At 37.0% G+C, this 19,197-nt stretch overlaps 1 protein-coding gene across 2 annotated transcripts in view; it reads right to left on the bottom strand.

Moving 5' to 3' along the window:
* Positions 1-602: 602 nt before the first annotated feature.
* ERCC8 (ERCC excision repair 8, CSA ubiquitin ligase complex subunit) overlaps positions 603-19,197 on the bottom strand; it is a 30,359-nt gene continuing 11,764 nt past the window's right edge. The window contains exons 7-12 of one of the 2 annotated variants that reach the window (XM_076362645.1): positions 19,048-19,114; positions 17,242-17,345; positions 14,280-14,404; positions 9,364-9,561; positions 4,146-4,232; positions 603-2,468 (exon numbers count right to left, since the gene is read on the bottom strand). In XM_076362645.1, coding sequence (XP_076218760.1) covers positions 2,400-2,468; positions 4,146-4,232; positions 9,364-9,561; positions 14,280-14,404; positions 17,242-17,345; positions 19,048-19,114 — 650 coding nt within the window. In that variant the 3' untranslated portion in view covers positions 603-2,399. The remainder of the gene's footprint in view (positions 2,469-4,145; positions 4,233-9,363; positions 9,562-14,279; positions 14,405-17,241; positions 17,346-19,047; positions 19,115-19,197) is intronic. The other variant, XM_076362646.1, reaches the window with a different exon arrangement.

A 19,197-nucleotide genomic window follows, 5' to 3' on the forward strand; every position in this document is an offset into this window, starting at 1 on the left:
TGGTTGTGCTGCTACCATTCAGGGGGACCTCAACAGACTGGAGAAATAGGCAAACAGGAATCTTGTGATGTTCAATAAAGGCAAATGCCAAATCCTGTACCCAAGGAGGAAAAAGCCCATGGCCCAGAAGAGGCCAGGGACCAACCTGCTGGAAAGCAGCTTTGTGGAAAAGGACCCAGCACTCCTGGTGGACACTAAAGTGACCAGCAATGTGCTCTTGCAGCAAAGGCGGCCAACAGCATCCTGGGTTGCATAAGGAAGAGTGCTGTCAGCAGGTTGAGGGAGGTGATCCTCCCTATGCAGAGAGGCTGAAGCAGCTGGGACTGTTCTGCCTGGAAAAGAAAAGGGGGGGGCGGGGGGGGGATGTCACCAATGTGTTCAAAAAACCAGGAGAATTAATGCAACATTCTTATTTATGTGTTTAATTTTTATGATTTCTCACTTTTTTTAATGAATGTAATTTTTCTACCTCTCCCATTTTATATACCATTCCCATATATACCATATTCCCATATATATACCACCATAGAGCTGGTGGTTTTTCTGGTGGGTTTTTTGTTTATTTTAAAATCAACACCATTTATAGTCACATTACAGATAACTGAAAACTGAAAAAAAATAATGCGTTTATTCTTTGATAACTAGCTCTATGATTTACTGAGCACATTTTCAGAAATTCAAATACCAAATACATGCACTGCAGTTGGCATATACAAATGATATGCACAATTACAAAAAAAGTTATCCTCTTCAAGACAAAAATCAAAATGTGTCATCTTTCTTCAAATTTGTTCCCGAGTTTTTCCAATTTTAGAGTGAACAGCCACCATTGGTAATGAAAACTATCATTTGAAAAAAACAGAAAATTCTCTTCTCTATTCCTGTAAAGTGACAGTGTCAGGCTGATCCTTAACTTCAGCTGAAACTTCTGAAAGTCTTCCACCCTGCAGGTATCCACTTAATAGCGCAACTTAAATTTTGGGTGTCTCCCAGCAAGTATGTGCTATATATGAAGCTTGTTTAATTACAACATTCCCTTCATATGCCCAGTCCTCACTTGGTATCATTTTACAATGCTAGATTCTAGATTGAAATAGAAACTGACAGCCTATATCTTGTATAGATATTAGAATACAAAAGCACAGTGAATTAATTCCAGAGTACATACTAATCATAGAAATAATACACATTATACAAAGATTAAATTATTATCTTTATTTGTACAATATTTTTTTCCTTTTGTCTGAATTTGTGGTCCTAATATCTGCTCTGTTTTGGAAGGAATTTTTCCTCTACAGAGCTGCATCTACATCTGATGGGAACCTCTAACTCAGCTCTCAGACTGGTGAATACACTATGTCTGAAGCACAAACTAGTGACTAAGATGAGACTATAACTCCACAACAAAGCTCCTCCCTTTCAAAACAGAGCAGGCATTAGGACCACAAATTCAAATGAAAACAGTTTTGAACGACTACATTTGATATTTCTAACTTGAAATGTGATCTACTCTCTGCCTTGTACTGTACCTCAAGCCTGTTTCTGTCCAGGAATTCTTGACGCTGGCTAGGGAAGTGTGAAAGATTCACACATAGAAGACTGATCTTAAAAACCTGGTAACAGGAGCAACAAAAACTCTAATTAAACTAGTTTCTACTCTTAACTTTGATTTACTGAGCACATTTTCAGAAATTCAAATACCAAATACATGCACTGCAGTTGGCATATACAAATGATATGCACAATTATAAAAAAAGACTTAACTTTCTGGGACAGATTCAGGTACTACTTGATGGCGTCACCATATAAATACTTGAATAGATGATCCCAGCTATACTTCTTTCTGAACTGAATACTGCTTTTATGGAGAAACTTATGCAAAACTGAAAATGCAAAAGAATGGGCATAAAATCCTGTTGGCTCCCACAGCACATAAGCACTTGAAAATGGATACAGTCTGCTCCATCTAGACATTGATAAAAATAAGCTGTAAGTATCCCTGAGCTAGTCCTCCTTCAGGCAAAATCCTCTGTATCATGTCTCTTGGAAACATAGGGATTATCTCCTTATGTATTAGTGATACCAGAAACAATGCAATATTAACTGGTCCCAAGGGCTTTTATTTTAACTTTATCAGCTGTTCAACACTGAATAAAGTATACCAATATGTAAGGGTAAGTATAAAAGTCAGTAAGTATGAAAAAGTAATCCTTTAGATTTAACTGTAACAGTGAAGAAAGAACACAGAGAACAGTGGAAACTCATTTCTGAAAGATCTTGCTCTAACAGAACTGTACCAAAAATCCAGTTGTAATAAATCTGACAATATCCAATTCTGTAGATAAAGTCCGTGAACGCAGTGCCTGAATGTCAATTTTATATCAGCACATAATTGAAATTCAGCCTTCATCATCACTGCTGCTCCATGCGTCTTCATATGCTGGATTTAAATGCTGTTGAGGCAGAGACTAAAGAAAATAAAAATTTTCTCAGTGGTTTGCTTAATTAAACATACTAAAATAAAATAAGGGCAATGCTAAAGGCATTTCTTAAATTACTATATGTAGACAAACTATTGTGTCTCTCATGGCTACTGGATTTTTTTTTAACCACTTCTTTGGCCATTCCGCTGATTAGAGACAGGATAAATTATGAAAAGAAATAGTACTCTATTCAATTCCAATTTCAACAAAAAAAGATCTGGAGCACTGACTAGAAGTTTTACAAATGTCTGGTATAAAATATAACAGATAGATATTACTGTGTTTGAGACTGGTTTTAAGTCATAATTTCCCTGGCCCAGCGTAACTGAGCACTACTATCTCAAGAAGTAGTCCTGGCCTCTATCCACATCCAACAACTATTTCTCATCTCAGCCCCTCTAGGGTCAAGCTAAAGGGTTTGTGCAGCTACACAGTGCACTGAATCACAGTTTTGACTCGGCGTAAATTTTTTTTCTTCTTTACTTCTATCCTGCGTTCAGGTTCTGGTCATACAGGCACTCAAATGGCTATCCTAGCACATGAGAGCGAGCAGGAATTAGTGGCCTGTGGACCCCAGAACTGCTTCTTTCAGGGGCAGTGCTCATCTACAACATTTGCAAACAGCAGCTGTAGCTTAACAGATTTCAAAACAATGGCACATATTACATACCTCCACCGTGTCAAATTTAAAGGGGCAGTTCTAATCAGAGCTGTGTAAATAATCTTGTTGCTGTGGGTTTGTTTTTGTTTTTCAGACTAAGAATAAACAAGTCACACACATCAAAATTCTCAGTTACAGCAAAAATGTTCATTTCAGGTCAACTGAACACATTTTGGGTTTAGGGTATCTAACCTTTGAAACTATTTTTTTCTTCTTTGCTTAAGTGTAGGATAGTTTTAAAATAAGTTGTCTTACAAAGCAAAGCAAATGTTACAAAAATCTTATGCTTCTTATTTCCCCATCCAAAATGGAACATTTCAGAAATTTTAAAAAGTGGAATTTTTGTATGCTATGAGGCAAAACATTAATATATCCTGACTTTTTTAACATTAGTACAGTTTGCCAAACTCTGATTCTGTGAATGGTTTCAGTTCCTTAAAATCTATAATTTTTCCCTGTTCACTGAAATTTTTATTGCCCAGCTGTAATACTAAGAGAGAGAAAGTACTCTCTTGGAAAACAGTGTTACATATGATCTTTTCTGTTAACAGCCCGAATGTCTTGCCTCAAACACTAAAATAACCTTGTTTAGAATCTTCTTTAATATATTTCTGCATCAAAAATATTTGGGTATGAAGTGTGGCATCCCTAATCTTACTGTTTAATACACAGTATATTCTTAAACAATTTAAAATACAATCTATGGAAATTAAGGAAGCTAAAGGAGAAGTTGAAAGACTGATAGCCAAATGACAAGTATTGCTTTTAATTAAGTAAGAAGCTAAAAGTCTGCAAAAGTTTTTACTAGACTATGAAAGAAAGTGTCCTCTCGAAACCCCACAACAATCAAATGATTGCACAGAAATAATAGGTGATTCTCCTCTTAATTAGGAATTGTTACAAATTTTGATGGTGAAACACATACTTCATATTTAATTTCCACACACACCCCCAAGTAAAATAGCCATGAAAAGTATAGTTCAAACTCACAAATTCATTACCTTTTCAGAAACGTCATCAGGAACTGGCTCTCGAAGAGCTGGTATCCACGCAAGGATATTGCAATCTTTGCTACCACTATAAAGTTCCTTTAAGAAAGTAAGCAAAAATTACTTTTACACAAATTTACTGAACAGTGACACAGATATAATGTTGGGAAAAAAAGTGTATGAAAATTTTATTTAAAAATAAAGACAAATATCCAATTTCTAATTTGTATTATAATCTCGATAAATGGTATTTTAAATGATATGCCAAAACAAAAATGAGTGTTTATATTTTCCCAGATATAAAACAGCACTACCCACATTTAAATGAACTTTATTGCTTAAATGCACTTTTCTTCTTCCCTCTCTCATGTCTCCTGAAAATACACCTATTTTAACAATTAGGAAGCTTAAGAGATCATTTATGTTCAATGGAGAAGTAAGAAAAAAAAAAAAGAGGAAAAGATTTTTTTATTATAATTAAAAAATATTAATCTACTCAAAAGGATCTAGAATATGCTTCATGTTAGAAGCGTGCGTAAGTATGGAACAAAGAAGTATTAAGTAAACATAGTTTCAGTATGCCTAGGGAAGGAAAAGAACAAATAAAGAACAATTTGAAGCCTGTATCCTGTTGGGAAGGCAGAGATCAGAAAGACCAATTTATTATTTTTAATATAAATAACTCTATTTATTATGGTAGTGACTAAGGACTGAGATCCTATTGTGCAAGGCACCCTGCGAACACATGGAAGCAGTCTCCACACCAAACAGCTAACAGTCAAATATAGCTTAGTTTTCTTAGCTCTTCATTAAAGGAAATACAGACTTCTCTGTCACTTTAAACTGAGGAAATTTTGTTGATGAGAAATACTGCACCATCTTTGCAGTAAATTTTGCACTAATAATGCTTCTATTTTCCAAAGTGCTACTTAAACGAACACACATGAAGATATTCTCATATGCCTTCAATCTTGAATCATACTCCTGCATATTATATGCGATGTCTGACAACACTTGAGTATTGTCCTGTGTTTAAACTGCCTGAGTGAAACATATAAAGTATTTTTTCTGTATTCAGGCCAACAGTATGAAAGCCTTGCTTTAACCCTGTTGGCTTTTACACTTAAACTAGCAACTCTGTGCATATGTGCACATTATTAATACATTGATTCAACATAATTTCAACAAACTATTACAGTTCTGTGTTTGCAGAAAGTCTCCTATATTACGTAGATTTAATTCTAGAACTGCATGAATCACGTTGACGGTGCAGGAACTTAATGCCTAATTCCTACAAATACCCATTTATGTGGGTAATCTTATTCAAGAGAGCTGACATGCTCACTTTTGTAAAACTGGTCCCATGCATGAAGTTATTCATGCATAAAACACATACAAGATTAGAGTTTATAATTTTATAAGAGAGAAACATCCTACTTATCTTGCTTAAAAGAAGACAGGTCAAACTTACACAAAGGTATAGATCAAATCCCACTTTATCCTGTCAGCAGTACTCTACTCAGGCCTCCTGTCTTTGACAGGATACAGAATACCACTAGAACTTTAAAACCTCTTCCCATGCCAAAATCTCTCCTTGTGAGCAATGTCATGGTGACATCAGCGTACTTTCATTTAATCTTTATTACCACTTGTCTCACTTTCTGATCCTGGCATTGCAAGATCTTCAGATAATATCCACTGCATTAAGTAATACTTACAATTAATTATTACAACCTGAAATGGTGACTCATACTTTAAGTCGGTCAAAAGAATAGCCAGTGAGCTCCATACATGTTCATGGTACAGGACATACACATATATTGTACTACAAATATGCTCCATGCATGTTTACGGTACAATATATGGAAATATTATATTTTAAGACTCTGAGGGAAGATTGCAAATAAAGCCTAATTTAACTTTCAGTATCTTTACTTAATTAGCCAACTACTGGATTTGCCAAATACCTTTGCAGATGTCACTGGCATTTCTTGAACAATAGAAGTAGCTATAATTTAAAGCAAAATTGTTTCCTGATGCCTATCTAATATTTTATGACATGTTATTCGTGCATGGTGCTTTACTCCATTTCTTTTTCTGAAAGGGAAATGTAGGTCTTTTTTGTTTACTTAAATTATTTTAAGGCAGCTAATATGGCACAATGGTGTCTAGCATATTAGATCCAACAGTAAACATCATCTAAGAGATTGCATAATGAAGATTTCCTCTTCCACACCACCCTTGAAATTACCAACCTCCTATTAAATTAATGGCTCTTATTAAAGGGCCAAATTCTGCAGTTCTTATTACTCAAGCAGACTAACATCTTATTAACTTTACAGAGATATTTACGTAAGAATAATTTAGGCCAACAATAATATAGTGTATTTTATGGTTCTATTCCCAGGATCTCAACAGGCATATATACGCACATTAACTAAATCTCACCCCACTCTGTGGAGACAGCTCCACACAATATATCAAACACAACAGGTATTCCACATAAACCTGCTAATTAATTTGGACCTCGTAAGAACAGATAAATACTAGTATCATTGGATTGCAAATAGCTAGTTCCTTGGGTATCAGTGATCATATTTGATTATATGGTTCTGAGCAAACAGAAGACACTTCTCATCTCAAATACATAATTGGTGCAAAGTTAAAGTTCCTTTTAGGGCCTATTGCATTTATGAAGTGAAACAAAGGTAGTGATTAAAATACAGTTAATGAACAGAAAGAATGTGAGAGACTGGCAGCAACCAATATCTACCAGAAATTTTGAACACAGAAAAAAATAGTAAGAAAATCTAAGGACCAGATTTAGGGGTGGGTAGGACAAAAATCACTCAGCAGGGTTAAAGACAGCAGAAGAAGTTTAGAAGACTATTAATATGAAGAAAACTCTTAACAACGACAGAGACTCACTGCTAGATGGAAATGGTAGAAACTATGCAGAAAAGATGTAGACCTTGTTTCACAGGAATATAGTGTACTAATTTCAAATGTGCTAATAAGCAAGAGAAATGTTAGAAAGCCACATGCTACACATTTCACCAGTAGATGCATAACATACCACAGAGACTTAGAAAAGTTGTCTAAGACGACTTCTGACTTACTTCAGTTAATTATGTTTTAATACGTATTGAAATACTACAAAGCTGAAAGTGAGCTAATATGCCATTCAGAAAAAAAAAAGAAAAAAGTGGAATGATACAGATACAAGCGAACTAACTGACATTTCTTTAATCCTAAACAAGACAATGGAAAAGGTGATTAAATGATTCAGTTACTGTAGAGTTAAGATATAGGAATATAAACAACATCAGTCAACATGGTTTGCAACAAAGCGGGTTTTGTCAAGCAAAACGGATTTTATTTACAACTAGTAACCTAAAATAGAAATGCACAGCTGTGAATAACTTTGTAACATATTGATTTAATATCACTTGCAAGACTAAAATAAAACAGGTAACTATACATTTTATAAATGAGTGCATTCTCAGAAAATGAATTTTAACTGGGAAATCATCATTTCTATTGGATTATATGAAGACTGATTAATGTACTTAATTGTCTCAGGACAGAATGAGCTATTTGGAAGTATAGGTGTGAACACAAAGAGTCAAAATAACACTACCACTACCTTTGGGGTTGACACACTGACTATAGTGATGTTATTCCATCAGAGTAACAATTCAATACAACTAAAAGCAGAGCACTTAAAGAAAAAGAAAATCCAGTCACACTTCTAGGATATAGACCTGAACTCTGGAAAAAGGTGATTCTGAAAGAGAATCAAGAATCACAACGGATAAACAAACGAAGTTTTTGCCAACATAAACCTATAGCTATAGTGACTGATGCAGTTCTTGGTGCATGCTCACACACGAGTGATCCTTTTCTAAGGATCTTAAAATCCAAGAGACACTTCCAGGGCTGGAAAACATGATTTACAGTGAGATTTAATGAGCCTCACCTCTTCAGCTTATCAAAAAGAACATCAAAGATGACTTAATGTAAACACTAGCACTTTTGTTGGGAAATTACTCTTAAAAACACAAAGGACTTTTTAAGCTAGTCAAAAACAGTCCAGAAAAGATGTGTCTTAGCTACAACGTGAATATTGCACCTTTCAGTGGATCTAGTATCTCACTGCCTATTCATGCCAGAACTGCTTTCCAGGTCTAGCAAGGCTTATTAGCTTGGGCTCTATTGCCTCATCTGCAACACGTCCAAAACTTTCAGTGAAGTCCACCTCAGTGATAGGGAAACATTGTTTCAAAGTTACTGGACTCAAAGAAAGAGCTACCAGCTTAACTTCTATGACGTATTGTAGGAGAGGTCATGAAAAGATATCCATGTGCCCTTTCTGCCTCAAATATTTCTGCCTGATATTTCAGAAACAAAAGATGAGAAAAGAGGAGCTGGAACATGAAGTACAATACTCAATACCTGAGGGCAACTATGTAAGAGCCGTAAAAATCCATACTAACATCCACTCTGCTCGTCACACCACAAGCCATAAGAACAATCCGTTGTGAAGTATCTCGTAACGAATTCAGCTTTGTCATCCTTAAGCCTTTTATTACAAGTGAAAAATATACCATAGGGGTAGAGGAAAAGAAAAAAAGGCTGTCAACACCATGAGTCCTTGTAATGCTACGGTATTAGGTGAAACGTTCTCAGATTAATTTAAGAAGCTCATCATGTTCTCAACACTTCATCCAAACTGTTCATAGAGCCAGTGATTGGTATAACTACAGGCATTTGAGCAAGATCACCTTAGCAAAGTACTTGATAGGTTTCTCGGTACTGAAAGCAATACTAATGCACTTCACCTAAATGCACTTCACCTTCTTTCTTTTATTGCCTTAGGTATCTCAGAGAAAGACAAATGCCTCCTCTTCAGTCTTACAGAAAACAGGCAAAAGCCTTAATACATATGATTTATTAATGACAATATAAGCCAAAAAATTACTATAGGTATACAGAAAAGTTACCTATGTGAGATGAAATGCATAGTGGAAGGAACCCAATATAGAAAGGGCCGCGCCAAGAACTTGACCAAACTTCTCTTGCTTGACACACACAGGCCACAGAACTCTCTCTTATGTCAAGATCTTTGATTAAAGCACATCCCTGAAAAGTTAATACTTTTTGTGCAAATGTTTTGGAAATCTGCATAAATATTGCAGGTTGTCTGGAATATTGTTTCTACTTTACTTACCTGAAAATTAGGTTGAAATACACAGCAGTTGACAGTACTATAATGCCCTCTAAGCATAGTTATCAGTTCTCCTGTGAAAACTGTATAAACAGCAATGGCACTACCATACGGTACAAAGGCAAACTCTGGATTACAGCCACAAGAGACGGTAAATTTGAGTCCTTTTCTACTTTCATTACAGACTTTCCCATAATTCACCTGTAAAATGAAGGATTATGCAGTTAGCTATTAACTAAAACTACAGGAAATAACTTTACATGAAAAGGTCAATTTCATTTCTTTTTTAATACGCGATAAAATGAATTTTAAGCTTCTCAATGTTAACACAACTCTTGAGATTTCCAATTACAAATGTCTATCAAGAGAATAATTTTTCTGTTCATTAAAGTTCACTCTCCTTAATATCAACTTTAAGAAAGGGAAAGAAAAATATGCCTAAAAATCAGCAGTTCCACACTTTGAAATAGAATTTGCACAGGCTGTTGCGTGCCAGATCTACACTGAGCACCTAAACTATCACTGAAATTAGAACTCATTCAGGAATTACTGCCTTAAACATTTTCCTAGATGATCCACATAGTAATTTTCTCTCAGATATTGAAACTATTAAAAGAACTCCTTATGCACAACAGTGTACACTTATAAATCATAGAATGGTTTGGGTTGAAAGGGATCTTTAAAGGTCACCTAGCCCAACTCCCCGGCAAAGAGCAGGGACATCTTCAACTAGATCAGGTTGCTCAGAGCCCCGTCCAACCTGACCTGGAATGTTTCCAGGGATGGGGCTTCTACAACCTCTCTGGGCAACCTGTGCCAGTGCTTCACCACCCTCAGTGTAGAAAATTTCTTCCTTAGATCTAGTCTCAATCTACCCTCTTTGAGTTTAAAGCCATTCCCCCTTGTCCTGTCACAACAGGCCCTGCTAAAAAGTCTGTCCCCATCTTTCTTATAAGCCCCCTTTAAGTACTGATAGGGTGCAAGAAGGTCTCCTCGAAGCCTTCTCTTCTGCAGGCTGAACAACCCCAACTCTCTCAGCCTTTCTTCACAGGAGAGGTGTTCCATCCTCATGATCATTTTCATGGCCCTCTTCTGGACCCACTCCAACAGGTCTGTGTCTTTCTTATGCTGAGGGCTCCAGAGCTGGATGCAGTACTCCAGGTGGGGTCTCACCAGAGCAGAGTAGAGGGGCAGAATCACCTCCCTCGACCTGCTGGCCACGCTTCTTTGATTGCAGCCCAGGATACGATTGGCTTTCTGGCCTGCAAGCACACATTGCTGGCTCATGTCCAGCTTTTCATCCACCAGTACCCCCAAGTCCTTCTTCGCAGGGCTGCTCTCAATCCCTTCATCCCCCAGCCTGTATTGATACCAGGGGTTGCCCTGACCCAGGTGCAGGACCTTGCCCTTGGCCTTGTTAAACCTCATGACGTTCACACGGGCCTACTTCTCGAGCTTGTCCAGGTCCCTCTGGATGGCATCCCATCCCTCAGGCGTGTTGACCGCACCACTCAGCTTGGTGTCATCTGCAAACTTGCTGAGGGTGCCCTTGATCCCACTGTCTACGTCATTGATGAAGATATTAAACAGCATTGGTCCCAATATTGCAAGACTTTAGTCCACAGACTGAAGAAAAAATTGATCTACACTACCTTCTACCCTGTAAGTGCCCTTGACTAATGTTGCACAAAACTACGTTTCTGAAGTGTATATGCCAGTAGGATGGCAAAGAACAGAAGCATCAGTCTAGACAACGCAAGAACTAGCCCTAAGGATTTCTCAGCAAGTCATCCTTTGCTCGGTGAAGAAGGAACAGAGGAAAAACATCTGCAATGTAGGGAAAGATCCTGCATCTCTCTCATGTGTTACCAAGAAACAGGAGGAGATGAATAGGCAGTATGAAAACAGCTGAAGGACAAGCAGAGGGATGGCACAAGTAAAGGGTGAAGTAAAGGGATTAGAAGAAAGAGACTCATGAAGAAGAAGCAAATAAAGGATAACTTGCTAAATTATTATGGACCAGTTAAGAGTGATAAAAAAGCCTATCTTCTAACCAAAGGTAAATCACCACTGAGAAATTCAATACTGGTCCCTATAAGGGCAGCTAGGATAGGAGCAAATGCTACATTTCTGAGACCTGGCTTGTGAGGTGTGTGGGAAGCCTTGCAAATAAAAGTAGTATAGCTTATTACTGTCTGTACATTTCAAGCTCTTGACAAGTCCTATACAGATAAAAATCTCACCAAAGGTTGAAAGTGGAAAGTTTCCAAACACGCTAGGAAATACTCCATTTGGATATATCAGTCTAATTAGGTCTTATCAGACATCAAAAGTGTATTCATGAGAAAATACAGAAATATATTCATGAGAACAAACTTAATTAAAACAAAGGATTAGAATTTTGACAAATAAAATATACATTTTTTTTTTCATGAAGAGGGAGAAGTCCACTACGAACACCTGAAATCCATACATTATTTTATGACTTAAAAGAAGCATTTTTTCTAATAAAAATAACAGTACTTTAAAATTAAATTCATTAATACTATATAGCATTATATATAAAACATTTTTTCAAATAGTATTGTCCTACAACCTATGCTTTTAATTTCTGCTGAAAAACAGAGATTCACTTATACATACAATGTTAGGAAAGCTCTCTGGTTAATTTTAAAGCTCCCTACCTTAAACTCATGGCCTATAGTTTAAAAAAAAAAAAAAATCCTAAGTGTGAAATCTTTTGAGTATAAGCTAACAGATTCGTAAAGTTTAGCAGGTAAATATTCTAATACAAATGTCTTGCTTTGTCAGGTTCTTGATCCGTACTACATTAATTGCCGGAGTTGGAAGTTTGAGGCAAATATAAGCATCAGTCAGCATAAGCCAGGCAAGAAAGGAGACTACTTGTTGCTCTATTTTTAAAGTATGCTCTTTCATAGCAAAGAGCACTTCTGTAAGAAATGTGTAATAAAAAGGAGTCCTGAGAAAATCTCTCTCAATCATCATAAAAATGTACACAAAGAGAGTTTGATTAGCATACAAGTAGGTTGATATTTTTTCATATTGAGAGGATATTTTCATGAGATGTGGAGCTTATATCATGTCCTTTGTGGATAATACTGCTCATTTTGTAAAGAAAGTGTTTGTAAATATTGACTGTGTTAAGTCTTGTTAATTGCTAGTTGTTTTAAGAAGCATATTACCCTGCTGATAAAGAGCAATTAAACTCCTTTACACAGCATGTGAGCTGTAACAGCGACAATTCCCAAGCTACAACACTGCTCATAACAAAGGCATGTACAATGAAAGGGAGGAGCGAAGGCTGGGAAAAGTAAATTACACGGATATACTCAGTGTAAATGTTCCTGCTTGATAGAGGAGCAACATAAAGGAAAGGATACTGCCAAAACAAGAACTGAAGAAAGATCTTAAAAACTAGCTTTGTCCTCTGAGCACACAGACAAACAGAAAAGCTGCTTCATTCTGTTTGATTCTTCCTATACTCAGTGAATCAGGACTTTCTACTCCTTTCTGTGATAAAGGATGTACACAAGATGTGTACGACTCCAACATTCATTTCTCTTACTAACAAAAACAATCCATTAGGCCCCAAATTTGGCTCATTGCTCAAGAAATTTCATATGCATGGCTTAATTTCTATACCTTTTGAAAGGTATAGAAAAAAATCATGGAGATCAAAAGGACTGGCTAGTAGGGGAAATAAAGGGACTATGGTGTGAACTTGTATTACCCGTACATGCATTTATTTGTCTGCTGGTGCCTTGAAATTATTTTAAGCAATACCCCTGGGCAGTGTGTGAAGAAACAGTACTCTGGACAATATAATTCTGGACTTGAAAAAGCAAGGCAGGATCAAGCTATTCTACACCAAGTAAGAAAATTGTAAAATAGCCTATGAAACAAGCCAATGAACTAACAGGCACAGAAAAACAAAAAACAGTGATCCAGCTGGTGACAGGATAGTGAACAAACTGTATTATCTACTTTAGCTATGGTGATGTGAAGACAGAAAGATGTCTGTATATGAAGTGTTGAGAACAAGCTGGCAAATATGGGTAGCGTGGAGATAGAAAAGTCCTTTCATTTAAATGTCTATAAGGAATTCTTTTTGCTGTGTTCTGAAACTAAGCAGCAGAAGTAAAAGATTTCTAAGGTAGAGCAAAATTTCTTCCTTTCCTGATAGCAATGACAGACCATAATCACAATTGTCTTAAAATCCCATGGAAACTGACTTACCTAGTATGTCTTTCTTTCAAAATAAGCATAGGAAACAATTTTCTTTACTGAACAGAAAATTAAACAGGAATCTTCAGCAAAAAACAAGCCATAGAAAAGACTAGAGTAGCAATAGAGATTTCATTTCTGCCTCCCCCCCTGCCCCCTTTGGTTGCAATGCAAATGTAGAGGGACAGATATTTTTAACACTGCTATATAACTCCACAAAGAAGATTCCACAAAAACACAAATAAAGTTGCAAGAAGGCCAGGCAGTCAATCAGTGAAACTCTTACATATGGACAATTGCTCTGTGGATAGCATGCTGACAACTAGTGTTTAAAAAAACCCCAAAACTTCTACCAACAGTCACTGCATATGAAGGTTTTCATTACTGTCTGAGGTGTTTTCAGCTATGCTCACAAATTAATGAACTTAAAGTTACCATATTCAATTGTTAAGTAGATCCAGGCTTTTTCTTTTTTTTTTTTTTATAATAAGTAGAAATAAAAAAAGAAATCTTGAAAAAAAATGCTCACAAAATCTTCTAATGATGAGATTAAGCAGCTATATCCTTTATGAAAATGAATAAATATCCAAAGTTGTAATGACAACTGCACAAATCATAAATCTTCTAAAATTAACTGCAAGTAAAAACATAACTGAAGATCCTTGAAAACTTACTAATGTGTTTTCTCCAGTGGAGCTATTCCAGAGTCGCATCCGATCATCTGTACCAATTGTCAACAGATGAAGTCCATCATTCGTATAGCGTAAACCGTTAACTCTCCCATTGTGAGCTGTGTTTGCTGTCAGGAAAAAGAGCTGGTTCAGGTTTCCACAGAAGAATTACTATTTTGTATACACATTTTTATTTCAGTGTATAGCACTGAAAGTGCTGTTTAAACGGTAACATATCAGTAAATTAATAATTTAACTCTTGGTTTACAAAAGCACTTGGCTGGCGACCGGTCACCAGCAGCGTTCCTCAGGGTTCAATTCTAGGGACAGTTCTGTTCAATATATTTATCAACGATCTGGATGCAGGAGTTGAATGCACCAGTAGCAAGTTTGCTGATGATACCAAACTGGGAGGTGCTGTTGACTCTCTCGAGGGATGAGAGAACTTGAAGAAGAATCTAGATAGATTGGAGCACTGGGCAATGATTAATGGCACGACATGTAACAAGAACAAATGCCAGATGCTGCACCCGGGACGGAGTAACGCCGGGCACAAGCATAAACTGGGAGAGGAGTGGCTGGAGAGCAGCCCTGCAGAAAGGGATCTGGGGGTGCTGGTCGACAGCAGGCTCAATATGGGTCAGCAGTGTGCCCTGGCAGCCAAGAGGGCAAACTGCATCCTGGGGCGCACCAAACACAGTATAACCAGCCGGTCAAAAGAGGTGATTCTCCCGCTGTATTCAGCGTTGGTGCGGCCTCACCTTGAGTACTGTGTGCAGTTCTGGGCCCCACGATTTAAGAAGGATGTGAAGGTCCCTGAATGCGTCCAGAGGAGGGCAACAAAGCTGGTGAAAGGGCTGGAAGGCATGTCCTGTGAGGAGCGGCTGAGGACCCTGGGCTTGTCTAGTTTGGAGAGAAGGAGGCTGAGGGGCGACCTCATTGCTCTCTACAGCTTCCTGAGGAGGGGACGTGGAGAGGGAGGTGCTGAGCTCTTCTCCCTGGTATCCAGTGATGGGAAGCTTGGGAATGGTTCAAAGCTGAGCCAGGGGAGGTTTAGACTGGACCTTAGGAAGCATTTTTTTACTGAGAGGGTGGTCAAACACTGGAACAGGCTTCCTAGAGAGGTGGTTGCAGCCCGAAGGCTGTCAGTGTTTAAGAGGCATTTGGACAAGGCTGCCCTTAATAACATGCTTTAACTTGGTCAGCCCTGAATTGGTCAGGCAGTTGGACTAGGTGATCGTTGTAGGTCCCTTCCAACTGAATGTTCTATTCTATTCTATGTTGTTTATAGAGTACAATAAATGAATTCAATTGAGTTCACCCTGCAATACTGCACATTCTTAAGTATGTTGAAGTAGCTAAAATCCAACTCAGTGCTACCACAGCAAACTTAATTATGGTGTCCATAAATTAACTCACTGAAAAATGGATAAGGTATCTCTGCATTATACTGCAGTACAGAATTTAGACATACTTCTTAGATAAAAAGTGCATTTGTTTTTCAAAGATTTTATTAAAAAAAATTGTTAGCTGCATTTGGTTTAGTTCAGCTATATTTCAATACATTTAATATCCTAGTCGATTTCACTGCCATTAGATTATCAAAAAATCATCTTGAAGCTGACAGAGAAATAAGGTTGAAAAGACAGTTGTGTTTGAACAAGACGACATGTCATTCAAATGAATGTATATAATGGCACTAATTATCTTGGGAGTTACATAGAATTTTGGTTTTCGTAAAAGAAAATTTGTCCAAATTTTTCTTTTTTTTGTAAGTCTTAGATTTCTTTAGAGCATTTTCATCTCAGTAATTTCTTGAATTTCAATGAAATTTACAATTGTCAAAACCAAACATCTATATTACCACACTACAATTTACACATCAGAGAGCATGGTTATTAAAACAGATACTTACTGCTACTTCATATCCTCTAACTGTACACTTTGGAAAATTAGTTTGACTTTACAGAGATTTGCATGTATTTTTCTACATGCAAATTAAGTTGCACATAACAAGTCAGACAACTGACTTTTAGCTTTAATCACTATGATTTATGCTATGCAAATCCCTTTGTTCAGAGCCATGATACACAGTTTCTACTTTGTGATTCAACTCCAAATACTATGTATTTCTACGTCAGAGCAGCGACTGTTCAAGCACTTTTTTGGCCTGCTGTAATTAAGTATCTTTTGTCCAGAATTGACCGAAATTCATGAACTATAATTTAAAGTTCAGAAACTTCCCTTTGATTTAGTGGGTTTTTTTGGTTTTGTTTTGTTTTTTAGGTACAGAAATGTGACCTGAAGAGATACATAAAAATGTTAACGTTGTAGCTAATAACAATTGATACAAGGCACCATTAATGCATTTGACTGTACTGAAATAAGAGTGTAATTTAGCTTCCTGTACAATTAAATATAATCATAAATTTATACTCCGTTGTATACTTTATGCAGTATAAAAAGAATATAATTGATTTTACGGCATCATGTATGAGAAAATATTCTAGAGGCTTGCATTAGAAGCAAGACTAATTTAAACAGCAAAAGGAATGCACTTTTGTGGGTTTTGTTTGTGTTGTCTTTGTTTTTAAAGGAGGGTAATTCACCACTGGAACAGCTTCTGAAGTATGAAGTGATTGCTGTTTATATGAAACTTAATCTACAGCAGGAAAAAATTCTCCCGCCCATAAAACTGATGGCAAAATTTCCCATTTTAGGGGGAAAAACATTTAGAACAGATACAATACTGTTGCCAAGGAGATGTCTCTAAACAAGATCCCCAACCACAAACACTGTCTCTATAACTGAAGTAACTGAATAAAATTCAGTGGCCTGTGTTATGCATTAGGTAACAACTGGGTTACCACTAGCCTCCTTGCTGGTCTTGGTATTCAACACATTTATGAAATATAAGAATGCTTCTAGTTACATATGGATTACCACCAATTATATTCTGTATTACCTGCCTCAGAAGATGCTTTGGACTTTTCTCCATTGTGCTGATCAAGCGTAGTCAGACATCCAGATGCTCTCCTCACATCCCATAATTTTACTCTACTGTCAGCACTAAAAAAACAGATTTGCATACATGAGGGAAATTGCGTGCACCCTGGTTCAATAACTGTTTTTAGCCAACCCACCTGGCCCTCACCCTGGTCCAGCAACTATTCTGAACTACTCATCATGCAGTGACATTGAAGCCAACAAAATTTCATGAAAAGATTTTTAAGACAGACTTCAGACATTCATTTACATGAATTAATAAATATAGCTGGTACACTACAGACACCTAAGTTCAGAGTGAATATTTGTCTACAACATACAACCCTTGCATACTTATACAGACTAGGAATAAACTTGCTAATTCTTCTGTTGATTAAACTGTAGCTACTGACTCCAGCATTGTCTGTCATGGTTGTCTGGGAACTCAGGCTCTTGTTATCACAGATCTACAGTCTGACTGGTACGCAAGTTGGCTACATACACGTAGGCTGGATAGGTCTATACGCTCTGTAGTCACATGGTGCTATGGCAGAGAAACACTGACAGCTTGCTTCTGTAGGAACTCACTGGCTTTGTCTACATTACCAGGGTGGCACAAGGAGGGAAAGACCAAGGCTCAGGCTGCTGTGATTCATTCTGGTTCCCAGGCTGCATGCTCAGGCTTTGCTCACACTCTGTCTTTGCCAGCAACAAAAGCTATGATAACTGTTGGTACTAGGTACACGCTTAGACAGCAACATTGCAGACAATGCACTTTGTATGGCACCTTGATGTGCAGCTTGACTTGAGCATTCCAGTAGTATACTCCTGTGTGCACCACAAGACTCCCAGGTATAGACAGGAGGTAAATTCATAGAAAAGACCACTTCCCATGCGCTAAGTCACCAGTGTAGATGTATTTACTGAAACTATTTAGACAGTTCCCAGCAACTTAACTGTCCTTTTGGAGAAAACAAACAAACATACAAACATAAATCACTTTTTACCCCAGCTAAACAAAAACAACTGCACCTTTTCGATCTACAGCTGGAAAATATACCAAATCAAACTGCTTCTTAGATAAGCAGTCTTCTAACTGAAGTACGATTTGCTTTTTCCTGTGTGTTCTCAAGTTAGATCAGTGCATTAATATCGGGAATATATATAGTGTATCTCTCTCTCTCTATCTCAACTGAACAAAGCAAACCTAACTGTTATTCCTCATCTGTTCTGCATCTGACAAAGCTAATGACTAATTTGTTCTTTTGTGCTCCCCTCCACTACAGATTGACTCTGTTAACTTCCAAGTGGTATTCCAACTGAATGTGCTGACAACACATTACTTTGCTGCAAATATTCTAAGACTGTGAATAGAGATATTAATAGCTAAGCTACCTGCATTATGCTCTTTGACATAATTGAGCGTGATTAACCAGGATGGTACCTCGAGCTAAACATGTTTTACTTTGTTATAAACCAGATTAGCAATGCGCACACTAATATAAGAAGTAAGTAGCTCCATAATGCTCTACCATTTTGCTATACCATTAAATGCAATTACTATTTCAAAATTCTGTACAATCTTCCTATAAAATAAGCATCACTTGGATAGCTTTTCAGGCTTAGTTTTTCTAGGCAAGATGTACAAAATTGTGAAGAGGTTAAAGTAAATGATGAAGATTAACTTTAAAAGTGCATTTGAATTGTAAAAAACATGCGTAATGAATATATTAAATTTTACCATCAGACATTTTTAATGCATATAACAGCCCAGCAACATCTTTACCTTGCTGTTGCCAAAACATATTCGTGACGTGGGGACCAAGACACTGCCAGTACTTCTTGCCTGTGACCTAAAAATTGCATGAAAAAGTTTATATGATTTTCTAGGAAAATATTTATACACACCATTTTATGTAAATAACTGAAAGAAAAA

This window comes from Aptenodytes patagonicus, chromosome Z (genome assembly GCF_965638725.1).
Source record: "Aptenodytes patagonicus chromosome Z, bAptPat1.pri.cur, whole genome shotgun sequence".
NCBI classification, from domain to species: domain Eukaryota; kingdom Metazoa; phylum Chordata; class Aves; order Sphenisciformes; family Spheniscidae; genus Aptenodytes; species Aptenodytes patagonicus.